The sequence below is a fragment of the Mustelus asterias genome, chromosome 18 (assembly GCF_964213995.1).
Source record: "Mustelus asterias chromosome 18, sMusAst1.hap1.1, whole genome shotgun sequence".
NCBI classification, from domain to species: domain Eukaryota; kingdom Metazoa; phylum Chordata; class Chondrichthyes; order Carcharhiniformes; family Triakidae; genus Mustelus; species Mustelus asterias.
The window spans coordinates 76,240,860-76,260,119 of record NC_135818.1 but is presented as its reverse complement, the minus strand read 5'-3'; the positions used below and the strand labels follow the sequence as shown (position 1 = coordinate 76,260,119).

Sequence of the window (19,260 nt, the reverse complement as noted above, 5' to 3'; positions counted from 1 at the left end):
TGAAAATATACAATCCTAAAAGCTTATCGTTTGGTATAAATCAGTGCTGTCATTCTCTGAGGTATAATGTATTCCAATTATTTTCTATCTATAGTCAATTAACTTGTACCCAGTTTAATCACTGTCCAAGTAGTAACTATCATGGCAAAATAACTTTATCAAGAAACTTTGTGAGAGATATAGGAATGACTAGCAAGGTCAGCATTTGTTGCCCATGCCTGGTTACCTTTGAAAAGGTTGTAGTGACCTGCCTTCTTGAACTGCTGAAGTCCCTGGGCTAAAAATACTCCCACAAAAGCTGTTAGATAAGGGGCCCCAGATTTTGACCCAATGATAATCAAAAGAATGGTAATAAATATCCAAGTCTTAGATGGAATGGTTGTGTTCTCATGAACCTGCTGCCTTTTCCTATCAAAATGGATAGCGTTTGAGAGTTTCAAAGATGATGGATGATTATGGATAGGACCTAAACATTTTTTTAAATGTTTCTTTCATGTATACCATTTATTTAGAATCTAATCTTGTTTACGAATTTGTATCGATTAAACATGAAATTGTACCTTTGAAACCTATCAGAATCCTTTTGCTTACTTTGTTGTAGAGAATGGATGCATAAGCTTCAATGAGTAATGAAAAGGTAAAATTGAAAATTCTCGAACTTTGAAATGAAGGCTACAAGACCTTTCGTGACGAAGGGGTTTAAATTTTGTTCCTCATTAACTCCTCCAATTGTTTACCATTCTGCATAGCTCAAGCTAAGGATAAACATCAATTTGGGCCATTGTTTTGATTTGGTAACAGAATTTTACCCAAGTCAACTAGCAAGCAAACCATAGTTTGTACCAAGCGATGCATGGTTAAATGTGTGTACTGAATAGATTTAGGAAAGTAAAGTTTCGCTTTAATTCTTGCAGCCACAACATGGGTTCATATATTTCTTAATTTTTACCGAAGCTAATTACATTTGTCAAGATAAAGACATTTCCAACTGCTTTGCTGCCTTATTCTGAAATTCATTGCAGTAGATTGTTGCTCTTTGTTCCTACTTGGCTTGAATATTAAATTGTGTGGTCATTTGCTTTTTTTTTGGTTTTGCACTACTTTGGTGTAATTCATTGCACGTAGAGTTTGAAAACGACATTATCTAGGTTCGATATTGTTGCCCTCATTTTTTTTGAATGTACATTAATTGTGCAAGCTCAAGACTCATTGATCTGTTCCCCTACCCCCACCAATTTGCTTCTCAGGAGTACTGTAAATGGAGCTTATTTGATTTTACCACTGTGTTTGCCTGGTTGCATTCCTGTGACATTCCTGCCGAGTCATGGGAATGTAACCACTCTATTAACTATACTGTCCACTAGCACTGCCACATTGCTTTTCAGTCTCCTCCCTCCCCAGTACCTCTCAACTTGTGTTCTGTACCATGGTGCTGTGGTTTCTTCCCCACCACTCTTTCAGTTGGTCTACTGCTTAACCTTCTAATATGTTTGTCCCAATTTGCGCATGGTTCCAAAGATTATTAACTTGAAGTTCTGCACGTTTTGTTTTTGAACCTAGTTCCTCAAACTCTCAACAGAACATTACCATTAATTCTAGCTATTTGAACTGCAACAACTCGTTCCTTTCCCAGCACGTCCACTCTAACTTCTACAGCCCTGAGCAGATGTTCTTAATTCTTGTATGAAGCAGAAAACTGAACTTTTGGAAATCCCAATCATGTTGCAGAGAATGGTTACCACTCTATTAATTATACTGTCCACTAGCACTGCCACGTTGCTTTTCAGTCACCTCCCTCCCCAGTACCTCTCAACTTGTGTTCTGTACCACGGTGCTGTGGTCAGTTTACTCACTCACCCTGCAGGATTTGCCTTGATTTGCACTACTTTGGTGTAATTCATTGCATGTAGAGTTTGAAAATCGACATTATCTAGGTTCGATATTGTTGCCCTCATTTTTTTTGAACGTACATTAATTGTGCAAGCTCAAGACTCATTGATCTGTTCCCCTACCCCCACCAATTTGCTTCTCAGGAGTACTGTAAATGGAGCTGGGTGAAATCGTGCAGCTCACAATGTTACTAAAGTAGTATTAATGGCTAAGTGTTTTGTAATTTTTCTCTATTTGGTTGGCAACCTGTTCATTTCTGCATTTGGGGGAAAACCTCATTCAAAGAATGAGGGTGCCCATTCCAAAAGTAGTTGATCAACATATTAAAGCACTACACTTTACAATGGCTCCAATGGATGCACGTGCTAGATTAGCATACTACACCCAATAGAAGCAGAGCCCTGCTGAGATCATACACGTAAATCCAGCTCTAAAAAACACTTGCTGAATGAGGCTATTTGATGTTGACTAGAAGTGGTGCTATTGATGGGATTCATGAAATGCTGCCAGTTAGGTTGGAAAATGGGCATTGCCAGGTTTTCATTTTGAAGTTCTTTTTTACATTCTTTCTGCATCTTCTAATCTAGAACATAGAACAGTACAGCACAGAACAGGCCCTTCGGCCCACGATGTTGTGCCGAGCTTTATCTGAAACCAAGATCAAGCTATCCCACTCCCTATCATCCTGGTGTGCTCCATGTGCCTATCCAATAACCGCTTAAATGTTCCTAAAGTGTCTGACTCCACTATCACTGCAGGCAGTCCATTCCACACCCCAACCACTCTCTGCGTAAAGAACCTACCTCTGATATCCTTCCTGTATCTCCCACCACGAACCCTATAGTTATGCCCCCTTGTAATAGCTCCATCCACCCGAGGAAATAGTCTTTGAATGTGATCAGGAGGGATTTTTTCTTCTTGCACACTCAAGATGACAGTTGATGGAAGGAGAGATTAATACCATGCATTAAAAAAAATACAAAGCAAATGCTGTAGTTGCTGCTACATGGGGCTCTCAATATTTATACATGTAATTTTCTTCGTGGGAATTAATTGCTTGTGCTTTTATAATCCATGTTCAGTGTGTTCCTCTAAATCTGGCAATGGATGAGAATCTCTTCCCCTACTATGGAAATGGTTGGAATTCTTAAGTGGAATGTTAGTATACTTTGGGATTCTGTGGTTCAATTGGAACAGGTTGTGACATGTTCATTTGCATTTTTAGGCAGAAGAACTTTTTCTCTGGATCCCCAGAAAAATGCTGATGACTGTTGAATCTGCTAAAAATTCTGTACTGGGTGAGTCACGATTTGCCAACATGGTTGCAGTTTCCTAATGTTGTTGTCTGCAGTTGCTATGGTTCACTCTTGAAATATTTAATCTTTTCTGAAATACAAATCACTTCAGCATCCCTTGACTTCAGTTTTGCATGAAACATTTTGGGGGGGATTTTTCCCGTTCCACCCACCACGGGAATCATAGCTGGCTGAGGGGAGGGGTGCGCGGACAATGCAAAGGTCCGTTGACCTCGGGTGGGATTTTCTGGTTTTGGGGTGAGCGTGGCCAGAAAACCCTGTCCAAGCTTGTGTCAGAAGGTGGGGAGGAAATTCAAGTTGAAACACTGTTCAATATTGTATTCTGCCCTTCAAGTCACTTCCACCACAAATGTGAAGAATAGATATCTACTCGCCCAACAATGAGTTTACGTTGGCCCAGTATCCTCTCGGAATATACTGAGCACATAAGATGCAATCGAAATGAAAGTTCCCCTTTCTTCAATTTGCTTTGTGTAGGATTATACCACCATTGGAGAGAAAGGACATGCTAATCGGCCCAGGCGGTTTTAAATCTAGATGTCTGCCCAGAACCCCTGTCGTTCTATTTATCGAGTTTTTAAAAATTATTTTGCAAACTGGATGCTGAACCCAAAGAAACAATGGAAATGGAACATAATTTGATGGGCCGAATGGCCTCCTTTTGCATTGTAGAGATTCTCTGACTATAATTTGCTGCAAGAGTGAATCTAAACAGCATCTGCTGTCAGCTAAACTCTCCCTCGCCCATTTAATCTAAACTATATTTTGCGCAACAAGTTGCTTGAGATGCAAGCTGCTGATTAAAGTTGCAAGGAGGGAAATTGGGCATTTGAATCCTGAATGAAGAAGCTAACCAACCTTGTACCTCCTTAATCGATCAGCTCATACGATTGAGAAACAAACAGTGCAAGGACTGACAAAGAAATCTGAATTAGAAACGTGCAAATTCAATGCCAAATTGAAATATAGAAAAAAATAAACAGAAAGAAAGAAATACTGAACTTGGAAAGAATGGAAAAATAGAGTAAAAGGAAAAGTTTTAATTATAAATTTCACCTTTTTAACAAATCCAACAATTAAAACCAGAAGGAATCCAACTCCAAACTTGTAATACATGCTTTCAGTGTCAGAAAGATTTGTTTTTTAAAAAAGTTTTTTTAAAGTTTATTTATTAGTGAGTTTGGTCCAAAACTACACTCCATATTTATTAGTCACAAGTAAGGCTTACATTAACACTGCAATGAAGTTACTGTGAAATTCCCCTAGTTGCCACAGTCCGGCACCTGTTCGGGTCAATGCACCTAACCAGTATGTCTTTCAGAATGTGTGAGGCAACCGGAGGAAACCCACGTGGACATGGGGAGAATGTGCAAACTCCCCACAGACAGAGACCCAAGCCGGGAATCGAACCCCGGTCTCTGGCGCTGTGAAGCAACAGTGCTAGCCATTGTGCTACCATGCTGTCTTTGGCAGTAATTAATAATTAGTCCTTTATTAAAAGAATCAATCCAGGTCTAATGAAACAAAACTTCAAATGGCTCCATAACTGATGCCTTGGCATCATCATTATAGACCAGGGGTGGAATTTTCCCATCCTGCCCGCCGCAGGAATCGTAGCAGGTGGGACAGGACCATTGTCCTCGGGCGGGATTTTTTGGTCTTGGGGTGGGCGCGGCTGGAAAATCCCGCCGCAGGTGTAATTGTCTGTGCTGTGTTTGGTCCATAACTACACTCCACATGCATTAAAGTCTTGCTGCTCAATGTGTTTCGATAGTGATGGAAACAATAAGATAGTGTTCACAAAGCTAATAGTGGAGCAGCGCAATCAACAGCAAATTTACGATTTCTGACTTTAATGCTGCAGCTACCCTTTTGGGCATTTGTATGTAAATAACAAGAAGCATGGCTAGCCTTGCCATTATTTTGAATCATGGGTCAGTGTTTAATTTGGAACAAGAAATTATATTGAAGTAGTAGATCTCCTACAGCATTGTCCATGGAACGTCAAGACAGTTTTTTTTTCAACATATTAGTGAGATGTTGTTTGATGTGTGGGGATCCTCAGTTTACATAGCACCACCTAGTGAGAGACATGCATCTGAAGGCATTACTGCAAATGAGAGCTAGCTCCCATCATGAACATCTGAAGGCATTAAAGAATAGCGAAAGAGTGCATCCTGCAAAATGAATATATAGATTTTAACAATACTAACATCAACTAAATTTATATAGGTATACTGATTGCAGTGTAGTTCTCATTTTGCAGATATGCTTTTCATGTAATCCTACCAAAGCAATCCCATGAATTTTAAATTAATATTTTCTCATAGATATAAAATTGTGGATTAACTATACACTTTTCTAAAGTTTCAAAATGGCATATCATTTGCACTGCAAAATTGACATGGTCACCTCCTCCTTTTGTCCCCCATCCAAAAAAAACCACAAGCAAACTTTTCCTCTGTTATCTCAAAGCAGGTTAATTAAGGGCACACGATGACTAGTGTCGGCAGTGGAAAGTATCTTTCTTGATTAGTCTGATGGGCGCTCTTCTGAGGTTGGAGAATTTTTGTGAATGAAGTATTGTGGTTTCCTCTGAATCAAAGTTCATTGTCCCGATTGACTAAAATGGTGTTGAATTTGATTTTCTACTCATGAACTGACATTGTCATTCTCCCACCCCCACGGGTCAAATTTTCTCAGTTTCCAGTGAATTTCTTTGTCAGAGGGGAGACTGAAATTACTCATTCCTTTAAAATTATGATTCTTGATGATTGACCATAGTTGTTGGCAACTATCAGAAATTTTCTGTTGTGCATTTGTAAAGGCAAAAGTATGTGTGGGGAGAACACAAGTGCACTAACTGAAGAACACAGTGTTACAGATCTATGTGTTAAAATTTGAAGTAGTCCTTGTATATTTATGCATTTCAGAAAACCTGTTATTTGAGTGTTCAGTTCACCTCCATTTCATTTATCTTAGGGGCACCAGAATATGGTTCCTTCTTGTCAGTACCTCTCGCCCGATTTGTTTTATTAAATGTCGAAACAATGAGCTAACAAAACCCTGTCCATATTGTCAGGTGAATTTCAAGCCTGATAGCTGTAGTACTCAGATCTCATAAGAAAACCTACTTTAATTATCAAACAGAAATTCAGATCTCCTTCAAATCTGGATTAAATTCAGATTATCTGCATTTCTATTGTCAGAGCCACTTTTTCACCCAAGAGTCAAATTGGTGTTCTTGCAAAAAACAAAGTTCTGTTGAAGCCGCACTGTAACCAAGTAATCTTTTTAACTTTGACTTTGAACTTCCAGAGCTGGGTCCCATCAAAACAATTATGTTCTGAAGAAGAGTCATATGGACTCAATGTTAACTCTGTTTCTCTCTCCATCAATGCTGCCACACCTGCTGAGTTTTTCCAGCACTTTCTGTTTTCTTTCAGATTTCCAACATGTACAGTAATTGATTATTAAAACAATTAGTGGGCTGGTGCTTTACCATTCTGATTTTAAAATATTTATTGCTTGCTGCATTATTACATCGATTATTTGCACAGTGAAGAAAAACTGAAAACAAATTTAACTTTGGCCAGAAAACAAAGGTCTATGTCCTCAACTGCTGAAACTTCAGTGATGAAATTGGTTAGAAGTGAAAGGCTGTTAATGGGATCAAGTAGCAAGCATGTTTATGTTTTCTTCCTGGCTATATATTCAATACAATTTTTATGAATACAGTTTCAATTTTCTATGGAGAAGCCTCCTTGCGTTTTAAAATGGATCCGTCAAATTAATATCATTACTCAGTGACTCTTGGATAGAAATCCAGCGTGCAAATTCCTAAATCTACAACTTGAACATTGCTGCAAAAGTTGCAGTCCTTTGGCATGTACACACAAACTGCTCTGAGTGAACTGTAGAAAACGATGGATGGGATAGGCATGGCTTGGATTCCCCAGTCAATACAATAGAATGGTCCTTTAGAGAAATAGCAATACGTAGCTTGCATTGTAGGATGTATTCTTTCTTTGGATTTTGTTATTCTCTTTGAAATTGTCTTTAAAAAGTAAGGCTTGTAATGAAGTAAGCCCTGATGCTTTCAGTAGCCTTCATACTGTAATATTTGTTATCCACAGCACTGTGTTGCCTGTGTGAAAAGCTGGATAGCTTACAGAGGCAGTGGGTTCCTGACTTGCTGATGGCCATAGAGGTTGATTAATTATTTCTCTTACTGTCGGATTAATACGAGCCTAAAATCTGTACCCTTATTGAAATGCAGGTCCCGTTTATACCCAGGACCGGATACTGCAAGCCATGGGAAATATTACCCTCGCCTTTCACCTTCTTTGCGAACGTTTGAACCCCAATTCCTTCTGGCTGCCCTACATTAAGACATTACCTATGGAGTATCATACCCCTTTGTATTTTGAAGAGGAAGAAGTACATTACCTCCAGTCAACACAAGCCATCCACGACGTTTTCAGTCAGTATAAAAACACCGCTCGCCAATATGCTTACTTCTATAAACTCATCCAGGTGAGTTTGCTCATTGCAGCAATTTTTAATGTACTTTTGGAGGAGGTCTCTAATTCCAACAAACAGTCGGCACCATTTCTGTTTCTTTAAAAACTCTATCAAAAAGTCTGGCTTTGAAGGTTTTTAACAAATATTTTAGTTAACTAATGACTCTACCACTGCACTGCTCACATTCCAATATGTTTTTATAACAAACACATCATATTGTGCTGTCTTGCATATTGTATTGTTCTGTTGCAAAAGTGGGACTGTTGCATTGGGGTGCTAAAGTTTAATTGTTGTAAAATGCAGCCTGTCCTGAAGCCAATTAGAAGTGAGGGAATGAATGAATTGTATCTTGTGTCTACAGCAGTTATTGGAATTGTTGATTTGATGGTTTTTAAACGTTAATCCCCTCACACTGTACACTTAATATTTTGAGCTCGAACATGTTCATTTGCCTCAGCTCATTTTAACTGAACTCATTGCCAACTCTTCCCCAATGATCATTGATCACTGCCAAAAAATGATGATTAGTATTCTGAAAGGAAAAATTTACCATGTGATTGGAAGGCATAAACATTGCGCTACAAAACCTGATTCCAGCTGGTGAGGGGAAACGTGTCATGAAGACATCTTTGCAGATGTCGAAGCTTATCACTTCACATCAGCTCAGATAACGAGTACATTAAATGAGCCTCTTAGATGCTAACTTTTGTCCCTGTTTCAAGTCTAGCATTTTGGGTTTGTACAAGGAGCCTGTAATGTAAATCGAAAGACTTGCATTCATCTAGGGCCTTTCCCAGCGACGAGACATCTAAAGTACCTTGCAGCCAAAGAAGAATTTTTTAAAGTTTTCTAATGAAGGAAACGCAGCAGCTTATTTGCACACAACAAACTCCCACACACAGCAGTGTGTTAATAACCAAATAATTTGTGTTACGTGATGTTGATTGAGGGATAAATATTGGCCAGGACTCAGGAATTTTCTCCCCAGCTCTTCTTTGAAATAGTGCAATGGGATCTTTTACAAAAAACTCAAGAGGGCAGACAGACTGCAGCTCTGACAGCGCAATACCTCTTCCGTACTGCACTACAGTATGAGCCTAGATTGTTGTGGTGGAGTGGGACTTGAACCCATGTGCTTCTGAGGTAAGAGTGCATACCAACTGAGACACAGCGGAAAAATAGAGACAGCTTTGCCTGCTTGATTGAAATAGTTTCACAGGCTGCACTGAGCACAAGAACTCTGTGAGAACCTGCTATAATTAAAGAAAGATTATTGGGCTTAATAATTGCTTGAGCGTAGTCTGTTGCAATTGATTTAAAAGAAAAATCCCACATCCGTTTTAACTTTCTTCAAATTATTCTTGGGATGTGGGTGATGCATTTATGCTCATCCCTGATTGCCTGAGTGGTGGGCTGCCTTCAACTGCTGCAGTCCTTGGTAATTGTGTTCCTTTGGTGACGTTGCATAAGGAATGCTAGGCTGATCATGCCTCAGGATATAAATCTCTGCCTTTGGCTCTCCTCTTAATGCAGTTTGGTTTCCTTTTGGCAGCACGGTGACACGGTGATTAGCACTGCTGCCTCACAGTGCCAGGGACTCAGCCTTTGAATCTGCTCTTGGGTGACTTCCTGTGCTGAGTTTGCACATTCTCCCTGCATCTGCATGGATTTCCTCCGGGTGCTCTGGTTTCCTCTGTCAGTCCAAAGACGTATAAGTTAAGTGGATTGGCCATGCTAAATGCGTGGGGTTACGGGGATACGGCTGGGGGGGGGGGGGTAAGATGCTCTTTTGGAGAGTCGGTGCAGACTCGAAGGGCTGAATGGCCTCCTTCTGCACTGTAGGGATTCTATGGTTCTACTGTTTTGATGCAGTTTTAGTAATTCAGTACAGCCACACAAAAATTGATTAGTCTGTTACACTGTTCATTTTCTAGGCTTCTTGTGCTGTAGCGTGATTGTGAGAGCTTCCATCAGAGGAAAAACAACTTTGTAATTATTTACCATATGCGAAGAAGCTTTATGCTTTTGCAAATTTAGGACCAGTAGTTAACCTGATTTGTGTTTTAATCTCTTATCTCCATGGTGAACCAGACTTAATGTTAGTGTTTTGCCAATTTCTGACTATTTCTCTACAGAATGCATTTTGAAGAAGAATTGCTTTTGTGTATTCCCACAAGTTTTTCTTGAATAAAGGCCATTCAAATGCTAATTGATTTTTAAAAAAAAAAGAAAACAATAAGCAATTAATTGTAAAAGGCAACAGAAAAGAATGCAAAGAAAACACTAAGAGGTGAAAAGGGGAATATGAAAACAAAGCTTTCAATTGATATGAAAACTAACAACAAAAGCTTTTATAAATCTATCCGATTGGGATATGGTAATGGGGAATGTAAGTGAGACTATAATACATAACAAGGAAATAGTTGACTTATTACATGAACACTTCAACTTTCACAGTGAAGAAAGATGACAAATTACCAGCATTGCAAGGGAACTTAAAATATGTGAAGCGATTTGTAGATTTAATGTCTTTTTTTAAATGTTAATGGAGAAAATAGTCGAACTTAAAATAGACAAATGTCCAGAACTTGATGTCTTTCACCCAGAGATATTAACAGAGATAGTTGAGGAAATTGCAGATGTATTAGTCATAAGTTTCCAATTCACTCCAGGTAGAGAAATTATGCCTTCAGATTGGTAAATTACAAATGTCATTCTTATTTAAAAGGACATGAAGAATCCAGAAAACTAGAGACCTGCCAGTTTAACATCAATTATGGGAGAGTTATTGGAATGTATCAGTAGAAAGGATGAGCAGGTTCATTTAAGACCTTGGGATGGTTGTCCCTGCTCTTGTACGAATCACCCTAGGTAAGGTACCTGTATTCAGGATTATGAGGCAGGGTCAACGCCAGCACCAGTGAATTTTCAGAGGCGATGACAAAAGAGCGAGAACTCTGATGTTAGTGGTATGCTAATTATATTGTTAAGATACAAGGGTGAAGGGCATTATTTAATTAAATACTTTGAGCATGTATAAATAGGGGACAGCTGTGGGAGGGGTGGAGAGAGAGAGAGAAGAGGAGTGCTCTGTGACTGAACAAAGTCGGTAAACTTTCAGTAAAGGCGAGCTCTGTGCCTTGGTTTTGACTTCACTGGCCGGCCAGCTTTGATTCCATTAATACTGAGAGACAACAACTACTTAGAGAGGATGCTTTGGGAAAAGGAGAGGAAAATGATGGGAAACTGCCTCATGTATTCTTTTCCCAAGTATTATTGTTCATTGAAGTTGAAAGTGGGAGGTTCCTACAAGTAACTGAAGAGAGAAGTGCATGACCGAAGTGTGGCGAAATGACAAGAATAGCTGCCCTTAGGCAGATCGCAACCATATCAACAGCACCCAAGTGACTGAGAACTTGGACACATCAGCTGATAAAAGAGACATAGCACAGCTTTATGAAGGACAAATCATGTGTGGCAGTCACACTGAATATTGAGAAGGTCCCGAATATGGTGGATAGGGGAATGTCTGTGGATGTTCTCCAGATAGACTTACAGAAAACATTGGATAAGGTTCTACATGAGATTATTAGCAAAAATGTGAGTGCATTGAATTGGAGGTAACCTTATGCCATATGAGAGTAACTGTCGCAGAGCTTAGAGACAGAGTAGGTATAAAGGGAATACTCTCAGATTGACAGGAGGTGACAAGCAATTCACCAAAGATCCTTAGACAGCACCTTCCAAACCCACGACCACTTCCATCTAGAAGGACAAGGGCAGCTGATAACTGGGAACACCATCACCTGCAAGTTCCCCTCCAAGCCACTCACCATCCTGATTTGGAAATATATCACCGTTCCTTCGCAGTCGCTGGGTCAAAATCCTGGAATTCCTTCCCTAACGGCATTGTGGGTCAACCCACAGAACATGGACTGCAGTGATTCAAGAAGGCAGCTCACCAGCACCTTCTCGAGGGCAACTAGGGATGGGCAATAAATGCTGGCCAGCCAGTGACGCCCATGTTCAACGAATGAATTTTAAAAAAGTGGTATTTCCAAGATATTTTAACTGGGGCTTCAGCTTCTCACTATATATTTTGATGACTTCAATGAAAGAAGTTTTCAGATGACACTAAGTTAGGAAGAACAGCAAGTTGTGTAGATTATAGGCTTAAATTTGAATATAAAACTATAAACCACAAGAGGTAGAGACAGATTTAAGTGAATGAGCAGATGAATATCATTGTGAGGTTATCTACTTTGGTTCTGAGAAAGATGAGCCAGAATATTTTCTTAATGGAGAGAGACGAGGAACTGTTTACATGTCTATGTACATTAATACCTACAAGTTAATGCACAGGTAACAAATCAGGCAACTGCAATATTGGTCTTTCCAAGGGGTTAGAATACAAAAGTGATGCTTCAGTTGTATAGAAATCATAGAAATCATAGAAACCCTACAGTGCAGAAGGAGGCCATTCGGCCCATCGAGTCTGCACCGACCACAATCCCACCCAGGCCCTACCCCCACATATTTACCCGCTAATCCCGCTAACCTACGCATCTCAGGACTCTAAGGGGCAATTTTTAACCTGGCCAATCAACCTAACCCGCACATCTTTGGACAGTGGGAGGAAACCGGAGCACCCGGAGGAAACCCACGCAGACACAAGGAGAATGTGCAAACTCCACACAGACAGTGACCCGAGCCGGGAATCGAACCCGGGACCCTGGAGCTGTGAAGCAGCAGTGCTAACCACTGTGCTACCGTGCCGCCCTGATAGAGCATGCTCTGAGGCCATTGTGTCTAGTTTTAGGTACTGACCTTGGGGAAAGATCTATCAGTTTTGGAAGGGGGACAGTTCAAGTTCTCTGGAATTATATCATGGCTTAAAGTGCTAAATTATAAGGGCGGATTGCATAAACCTGGCTTGTAATTCCTTAAGTTTAAGAGGGTGTGGAGTGAGCAAATTGAGGCCTTAAAATGATACAGGAATTTAATAAGATAAATACAAACAAAGCTATTTTGCCTGATGGTGGAACCCAAAAGAGAGCATAATAAAATTACAGCCTGGCAAATTAGGGTTGAAATAAGGAAGCACTTAAATGAAAGGCAGTGGAATCTGGAACTCGTTTCTCCAACTCTTTTGTGAAATCATTTCTCCAGAAGGCTGTAGATGTTGGGTCAATTGAATTTTTAAGAGCTTGATTGATAAGAAAGGGTATTGATGAATAAGCTGAGTAAATGGAGTTGAATTACAACTTGATCTAATTAATTTGTGGGACAGGCTCAACAGTTTGAATAGCCTACCTTTGTTCCTATGTTCACATCTGTTGTGTTGGAAAGCATTTGATCTACGTATATATTTTATATCCCTCTGTCTACAAAGATAGCTTAGTAAATGAGAAAGCTGTATGCTTTCACCGAGTGATAAAACTGCTGAAGGACAGTTAGTCATTTTGTCATTGAGATGTGGGAAGTGTGGTGTGTTCTTTATTTTGCAGTGTTACGCAAAGTTAAGTGACACTGAGTTAAATGTACCTGATGTTAAATGCAGTTCTTGCTTTACTTTGAAATTCAGTAACTTATCAGTTCATGGCAAACCTGACTCTCTGTCTACCTTCGAAGAAATTGAAGTGGAGATGCCAGCGTTGGAATGAGGTGGGCACAGTAAGAAGTCTCTCAACACCAGGTTAAAATCCAACAGGTTTATTTGGTATCACGAGCTTTCAGAGCACTGCTCCTTCAGGTGAGTCACTCGCCTGATGAAGAAGCAGCGCTCCGAAAGCTCGTGATAACAAATAAACCTGTTGGACTTTAACCTGGTGTTGTGAGACTTCTTACTGAAGAAATTGAAGATCTGGTTCCAAAGGGATACCATTTCCATGCAATTATGATGCTTAGACTTGCAGGAAAAACTGACAGCTGTGAGTCAATGGCATTATGAAATATTATAGATGTGATTGGTCAGACAAGTAACAAAACAATGGCAAATGTAATGCTTCACTCACAATGTGAAGAGTTGGAAAGACTTCATGTGTAGCGACTATGTAATTGCTACAATATGTTCTTTATTTAGTTGTATTATGTTGGTGTTAACAGTAGATAAAGTGGTTGTTTCATCACAAGTTTAAAGTTGTGGCTTTGCTTTGACCATGTTAAATGGGATTTCTTGGGGAAACCATAACCACATACAACAGTTGAGGTCAAATAACATGGATATCTGGTATTTTCACATTGTGTTTGTCAGGACTCAAGGGATTCATTGGTCTGCTTCCGCTTCTGCCTCCAGTGCTTGCACGTATCCTAGTATGTAACACAATTACAGTTGTAATTTCCAGCAAGCCAACAGTGAAATCACCTGAATCCCATATTATCTAATTCAATTAACCAGTTTGTGTATCATTATGGACTTTGCAAGGCCAATTAATGAAGTAATAATGGAGTCAGATGCTATAGGTGCTCTGCATAATAATGACAAAAGGTAAGCAGCTGAAGACAGGAGTGGAGGGAGGTCATTCAAAAACTGGAATCCTTATGGTGTTTTTACAGTGATAAAATATTGTTTGTAATGTATATCTCTACTGCCATCGTTCTTGTATGAAGGAGGTGAATTACATGCTTCCAAATTGCCCAGCATCTGATGTTTCACAGCTCCTTAGAACTGCTGTGACAGGCACAGAACTGGCTCTTGTGGTCCTCACAACAGGGTCAACAAGAGCCAGGTGAAAAACAAAGGGGAAGATGGAGACCACTGCTATGCCTCTCACCTGGCAACATGTGCATGGTATGAAAAGTATCATTTTGGCTTAGTTGAGTTAGATATTTGTAAGTTTAAATCTCAGTCCAGGACTTCAGCATGCAGTCTAGAATGACAATTCTGTGCTGAGCTAATGGAATGTTGCATTTTCAGAGGTGCCAATCTGCATATTCAGGTCAACATAAAAATCCAAATCACTGCTAACAGACGCATAATGAGTCTTTCCACTGTTTTGACCAAAAGTTGCAGACTCATTTCTCAATAAACCAGCAAAAGATATATTAAACGATCTTTCATCTCATTTGCTGTTTGTGGAACTTGATGTACTCAAATTGAGGCCATTCTCCCATATAACAGTGACCTCACTTCAAAAGTAATCTAGTGGTTGTATAGCACTTTGAACATTCTGGGAGCATTGCGAGGCACCTGATTATAGTTTTTACTTGCAGAATTCTTTTGAAAACAACTATAAATAAGTTGCTGCAGCTAAATTTGTGGCAAGTGCTACATTGAAGCACTCAAACATTTAACATTGTAGATGTAAACCACAGATACATACTGAGATGTGTCTATTTTAATGCCAGGAGTGTAGTGAATAAAGTGGGTGAGCTTAGAGCGTGGATTGCTGCTTCGAATTGTGATGTGGTGGCCATTATGGAGACTTGGATGTCTCAGGGACAGGACTGGGTGCTTCAGGTGCCGGGTTTTAGATGTTTCAGGAAGGACAGGGAGGGAGGCAAGAGAGGGGGGGGAGTGGCACTGTTGATCAGGGATAGTGTCACGGCTGTAGAGAAGGTGGACGCCGTGGAGGGATTGACTACGGAGTCTCTGTGGGTGGAGGTTAGGAACAGGAAGGGGTCGGTAATGTTGCTGGGTGTTTTCTATAGGCCGCCCAATAGTAACAGAGATGTTGAGGAGCAGATGGGGAAACAGATCCTGGAGAGATGTAGGAATAACAGAGTTGTCGTGATGGGAGATTTTAATTTCCCAAACATAGATTGGAATATCCCTAGGGCTAGAGGTTTGGATGGAGAGGCGTTTGTTAGGTGTGTCCAGGAGAGTTTCCTGACACAGTATGTGGATAAGCCTACTAGAGGAGAGGCTGTACTTGATCTGGTGCTGGCTAATGAACCTGGACAGGTGGAGGATCTCTCGGTGGGTGAGCATCTTGGGGATAGCGATCATAATTCTATCTCCTTCACGATAGCATTGGAAAGAGATAGGATCAGGCAGGCTAGGAAAGTGTTTCTCTGGAGTAAAGGGAAATACAGTGTCATCAGGGAGGAAATTAGACGGGTAAATTGGAAGGAGGCATTCTTGGGGAAAAGTACCGAAGGAAAGTGGAGGATTTTCAAGGAATGTTTGTCTGGAGCTCTGCATGACAACGTTCCGATGAGACAGGGGGGTGTTGGTAGGGTACGGGAACCGTGGTGCACGAAGGTTGTGATGAACCTGGTGAATAAGAAAAGAGAGGCGTACAGAAGGTTCAGAGAGCTAGGAGGTGTTAAGGATTTAGAGGAGTATACGGGATGTAGGAAGGAGCTTAAGAAGGAAATTAGGAGAGCGAGAAGGGGTCATGAGAAGGCCTTGGCGGGTAAGATTAAGGAGAATCCCAAGGCTTTCTACAAATATGTCAAGAGTAAAAGGATGAGATGTGAAGGCATAGGACCCTTAAAAGGTGAAGGGGGAAAAGTTTGTGCGGAACCGTTAGAAATGGCGGAGCTGCTTAATGAATACTTTACCTCGGTATTCACGGTGGAAAGGGATCTGGGTGGTTGTACTGCTGGTTTGCGGTGGACAGAAAGGATCGAGCATGTGGACATAAAGAAAGAGGATGTGTTGGAACTATTGAATGGCATCAAGGTTGGTAAGTCGCCGGGACCGGATGGGATGTACCCCAGGTTACTGTGGGAGGCGAGGGAGGAGATTGCGGAGCCTTTGGCGATGATCTTTGCATCGTCGATGGAGACGGGAGAGGTTCCGGAGGATTGGAGGATTGCAGATGTGGTCCCTATATTCAAGAAAGGGAACAGGGACAGCCCGGGAAATTACCGACCGGTGAGTCTAACCTCAGTGGTTGGTAAGTTGATGGAGAGGATCCTGAGAGACAGGATTTATGATCATCTAGAGAAGTTTAGTATGATCAAAAGTAGTCAGCACGGCTTTGTCAAGGGCAGGTCGTGCCTTACGAGCCTGGTTGAGTTCTTTGAAAATGTGACCAAACACATTGACGAAGGAAGAGCGGTGGATGTGGTCTATATGGACTTCAGCAAGGCGTTCGATAAGGTCCCCCATGCAAGACTTCTTGAGAAAGTGAGAGGGCATGGGATCCAAGGGGCTGTTGCCTTGTGGATCCAGAACTGGCTTGCCTGCAGAAGGCAGAGAGTGGCTGTGGAGGGGTCTTTCTCTGCATGGAGGTCAGTGACCAGTGGAGTGCCCCAGGGATCTGTTCTGGGACCCTTGCTGTTTGTCATTTTCATAAATGACCTGGATGAGGAAGTGGAGGGATGGGTTGGTAAGTTTGCTGACGACACCAAGGTAGGTGGTGTTGTGGATAGTTTGGAGGGATGTCAGAAGTTGCAGCGAGACATAGATAGAATGCAAGACTGGGCGGAGAAGTGGCAGATGGACTTCAACCCGGATAAGTGTGTGGTGATCCATTTTGGCAGATCCAATGGGATGAAGCAGCAGTATAATATGAAGGGTACCATTCTTAGCAGTGTAGAGGATCAGAAGGACCTTGGGGTCCGGGTCCATAGGACTCTTAAATCGGCCTCGCAGGTGGAGGATGCGGTCAAGAAGGCGTACGGTGTACTGGCCTTCATTAATCGAGGGATTGAGTTTAGGAGTCGGGAGATAATGCTGCAGCTTTATAGGACCCTGGTTAGACCCCACTTGGAGTACTGCGCGCAGTTCTGGTCACCTCATTACAGGAAAGATGTTGAAGCCATTGAAAGGGTGCAGAGGAGATTTACAAGGATGTTGCCTGGATTGGGGGGCATGCCTTATGAGGATAGGTTGAGGGAGCTTGGTCTCTTCTCCCTGGAGAGACGAAGGATGAGAGGTGACCTGATAGAGGTTTACAAGATGTTGAGAGGTCTGGATAGGGTAGACTCTCAGAGGCTATTTCCAAGGGCTGAAATGGTTGCTACGAGAGGACACAGGTTTAAGGTGCTGGGGGGTAGGTACAGAGGAGATGTCAGGGGTAAGTTTTTCACTCAGAGGGTGGTGGGTGAGTGGAATCGGCTGACGTCGGTGGTGGTGGAGGCAAACTCGTTGGGGTCTTTTAAGAGACTTCTGGATGAGTACATGGGATTTAATGGGATTGAGGGCTATAGATAGGCCTAGAGGTGGGGATGTGATCGGCGCAACTTGTGGGCCGAAGGGCCTGTTTGTGCTGTGGCTTTCTATGTTCTATGTTCTACATCATGTATCAGATCTATGGCCAGAAGCCTGAATGTCAGAAAGATGGAGGCTGGGGCGGGGCGACCCGATAGAAGTCTACAAAATTATGAGAGGCATTGACAGGGTGATAGTCAGAGGCTTTTTCCCGAGGGTGGAAGGGTCAACGACAAGAGGACACAGGTTTGAGGTGAGAGGGGGAAAGTTAAGGGGAGACGTGCAGGGAAACCTTATTGGTTAACAATTGAAATTTGAGAAAGGCACTTAAAAGCAATTAAGACTAGATCACTTGCATAGCTTCTGGAGTTAGCAGTCTGCAATTGTTGACTCCTCCTCTGAATTCATGAAAATCTTAGTGTCTGCAGTCTGGCCTCTGTGCTTATTGTCTATACAAAAAATACTCCCAAAACTAACACTGAATCAGTGGCATAGAGATGCAGAGCTTAGGCTCTATCAGTTGATTGATTGCTGCTGAAAAGTGTGTGGTATAGTCAAGAATGTGATCAGGTTTAGCTGCCACCCACTGCTTAGTCAGGTGGGCGTCTTACACTCAACAGGAGAATGGCCACATGGATGAAGTTTCATACTTCACTGTAAATCAGAAAAAATAGAAGGGGAGTGAACCTGTTTAAAAAAATAATATTTTTCACATACATTTGTTACACTGTTCTTTGTCTGTATGATCACAGCTGCAATTAAAACACCCCTTGGCTTCAAAGGATTGTAGTAAATGCAAGTATTTCTTTCTTCAGTCAAGTTGGAGATGTACAGAACTAGTTTGGATTGTTTCTCCAATAAATTGGAAAGAATCATACAAATGTTATGCCAATGGTCCACTTCAATTCCCTTAGCATTCCTGAAAGAGAAAAGATAAGTGTCTGTTCTTCATAAAGATGAACAGGAAGTTCTTGTTCAAGTTTTTTTTCTATATGCTTATTGAGCTATTTGTTCTCATATTGTGGGTGCAAATTTGTTTTGGATGGCATCTTTTCTTTTTGCATCGGAAAGGAGATTGGGAGGATGAAGTGTGAAACTGTGCTGATTTGCTATTGCTCTTTTTAAAATAGCACCCAACATGAACTTACAGCCCCGTGTGTATGATTGTAATAATTTGCTAGTGTAATATTTACATAAGCTTTTCCCTAGAATAGAAATAAGTTATGGTCCATAGAAGCTAATCACTAATTTAACTAATATAGTTTCTCCATAAATAACAAATATATAATGTGCTTCCTATACCAGTGATCCATCTTGCTTCCGAATTCGAACTGCCCTCCTGTATTTCTAACATTCTCAACCTGATTCCAGCATTTACAAACTTCCATTTAAAAAATCTGACTGACCCCATTTTCTTCCCAGTGAACA

The 19,260-nt window shown here is 41.1% G+C and overlaps 1 protein-coding gene across 1 annotated transcript in view; it reads left to right on the top strand.

The window, feature by feature from the left end:
• The window catches only part of LOC144506773 (actin-histidine N-methyltransferase-like), a 140,035-nt gene that overhangs the window by 33,507 nt on the left and 87,268 nt on the right, over positions 1-19,260 (top strand). Inside the window, exons 6-7 of the mRNA XM_078233132.1 lie at positions 3,116-3,188; positions 7,486-7,742. Of these exons, the coding sequence (XP_078089258.1) occupies positions 3,116-3,188; positions 7,486-7,742 (330 nt within the window). The remainder of the gene's footprint in view (positions 1-3,115; positions 3,189-7,485; positions 7,743-19,260) is intronic.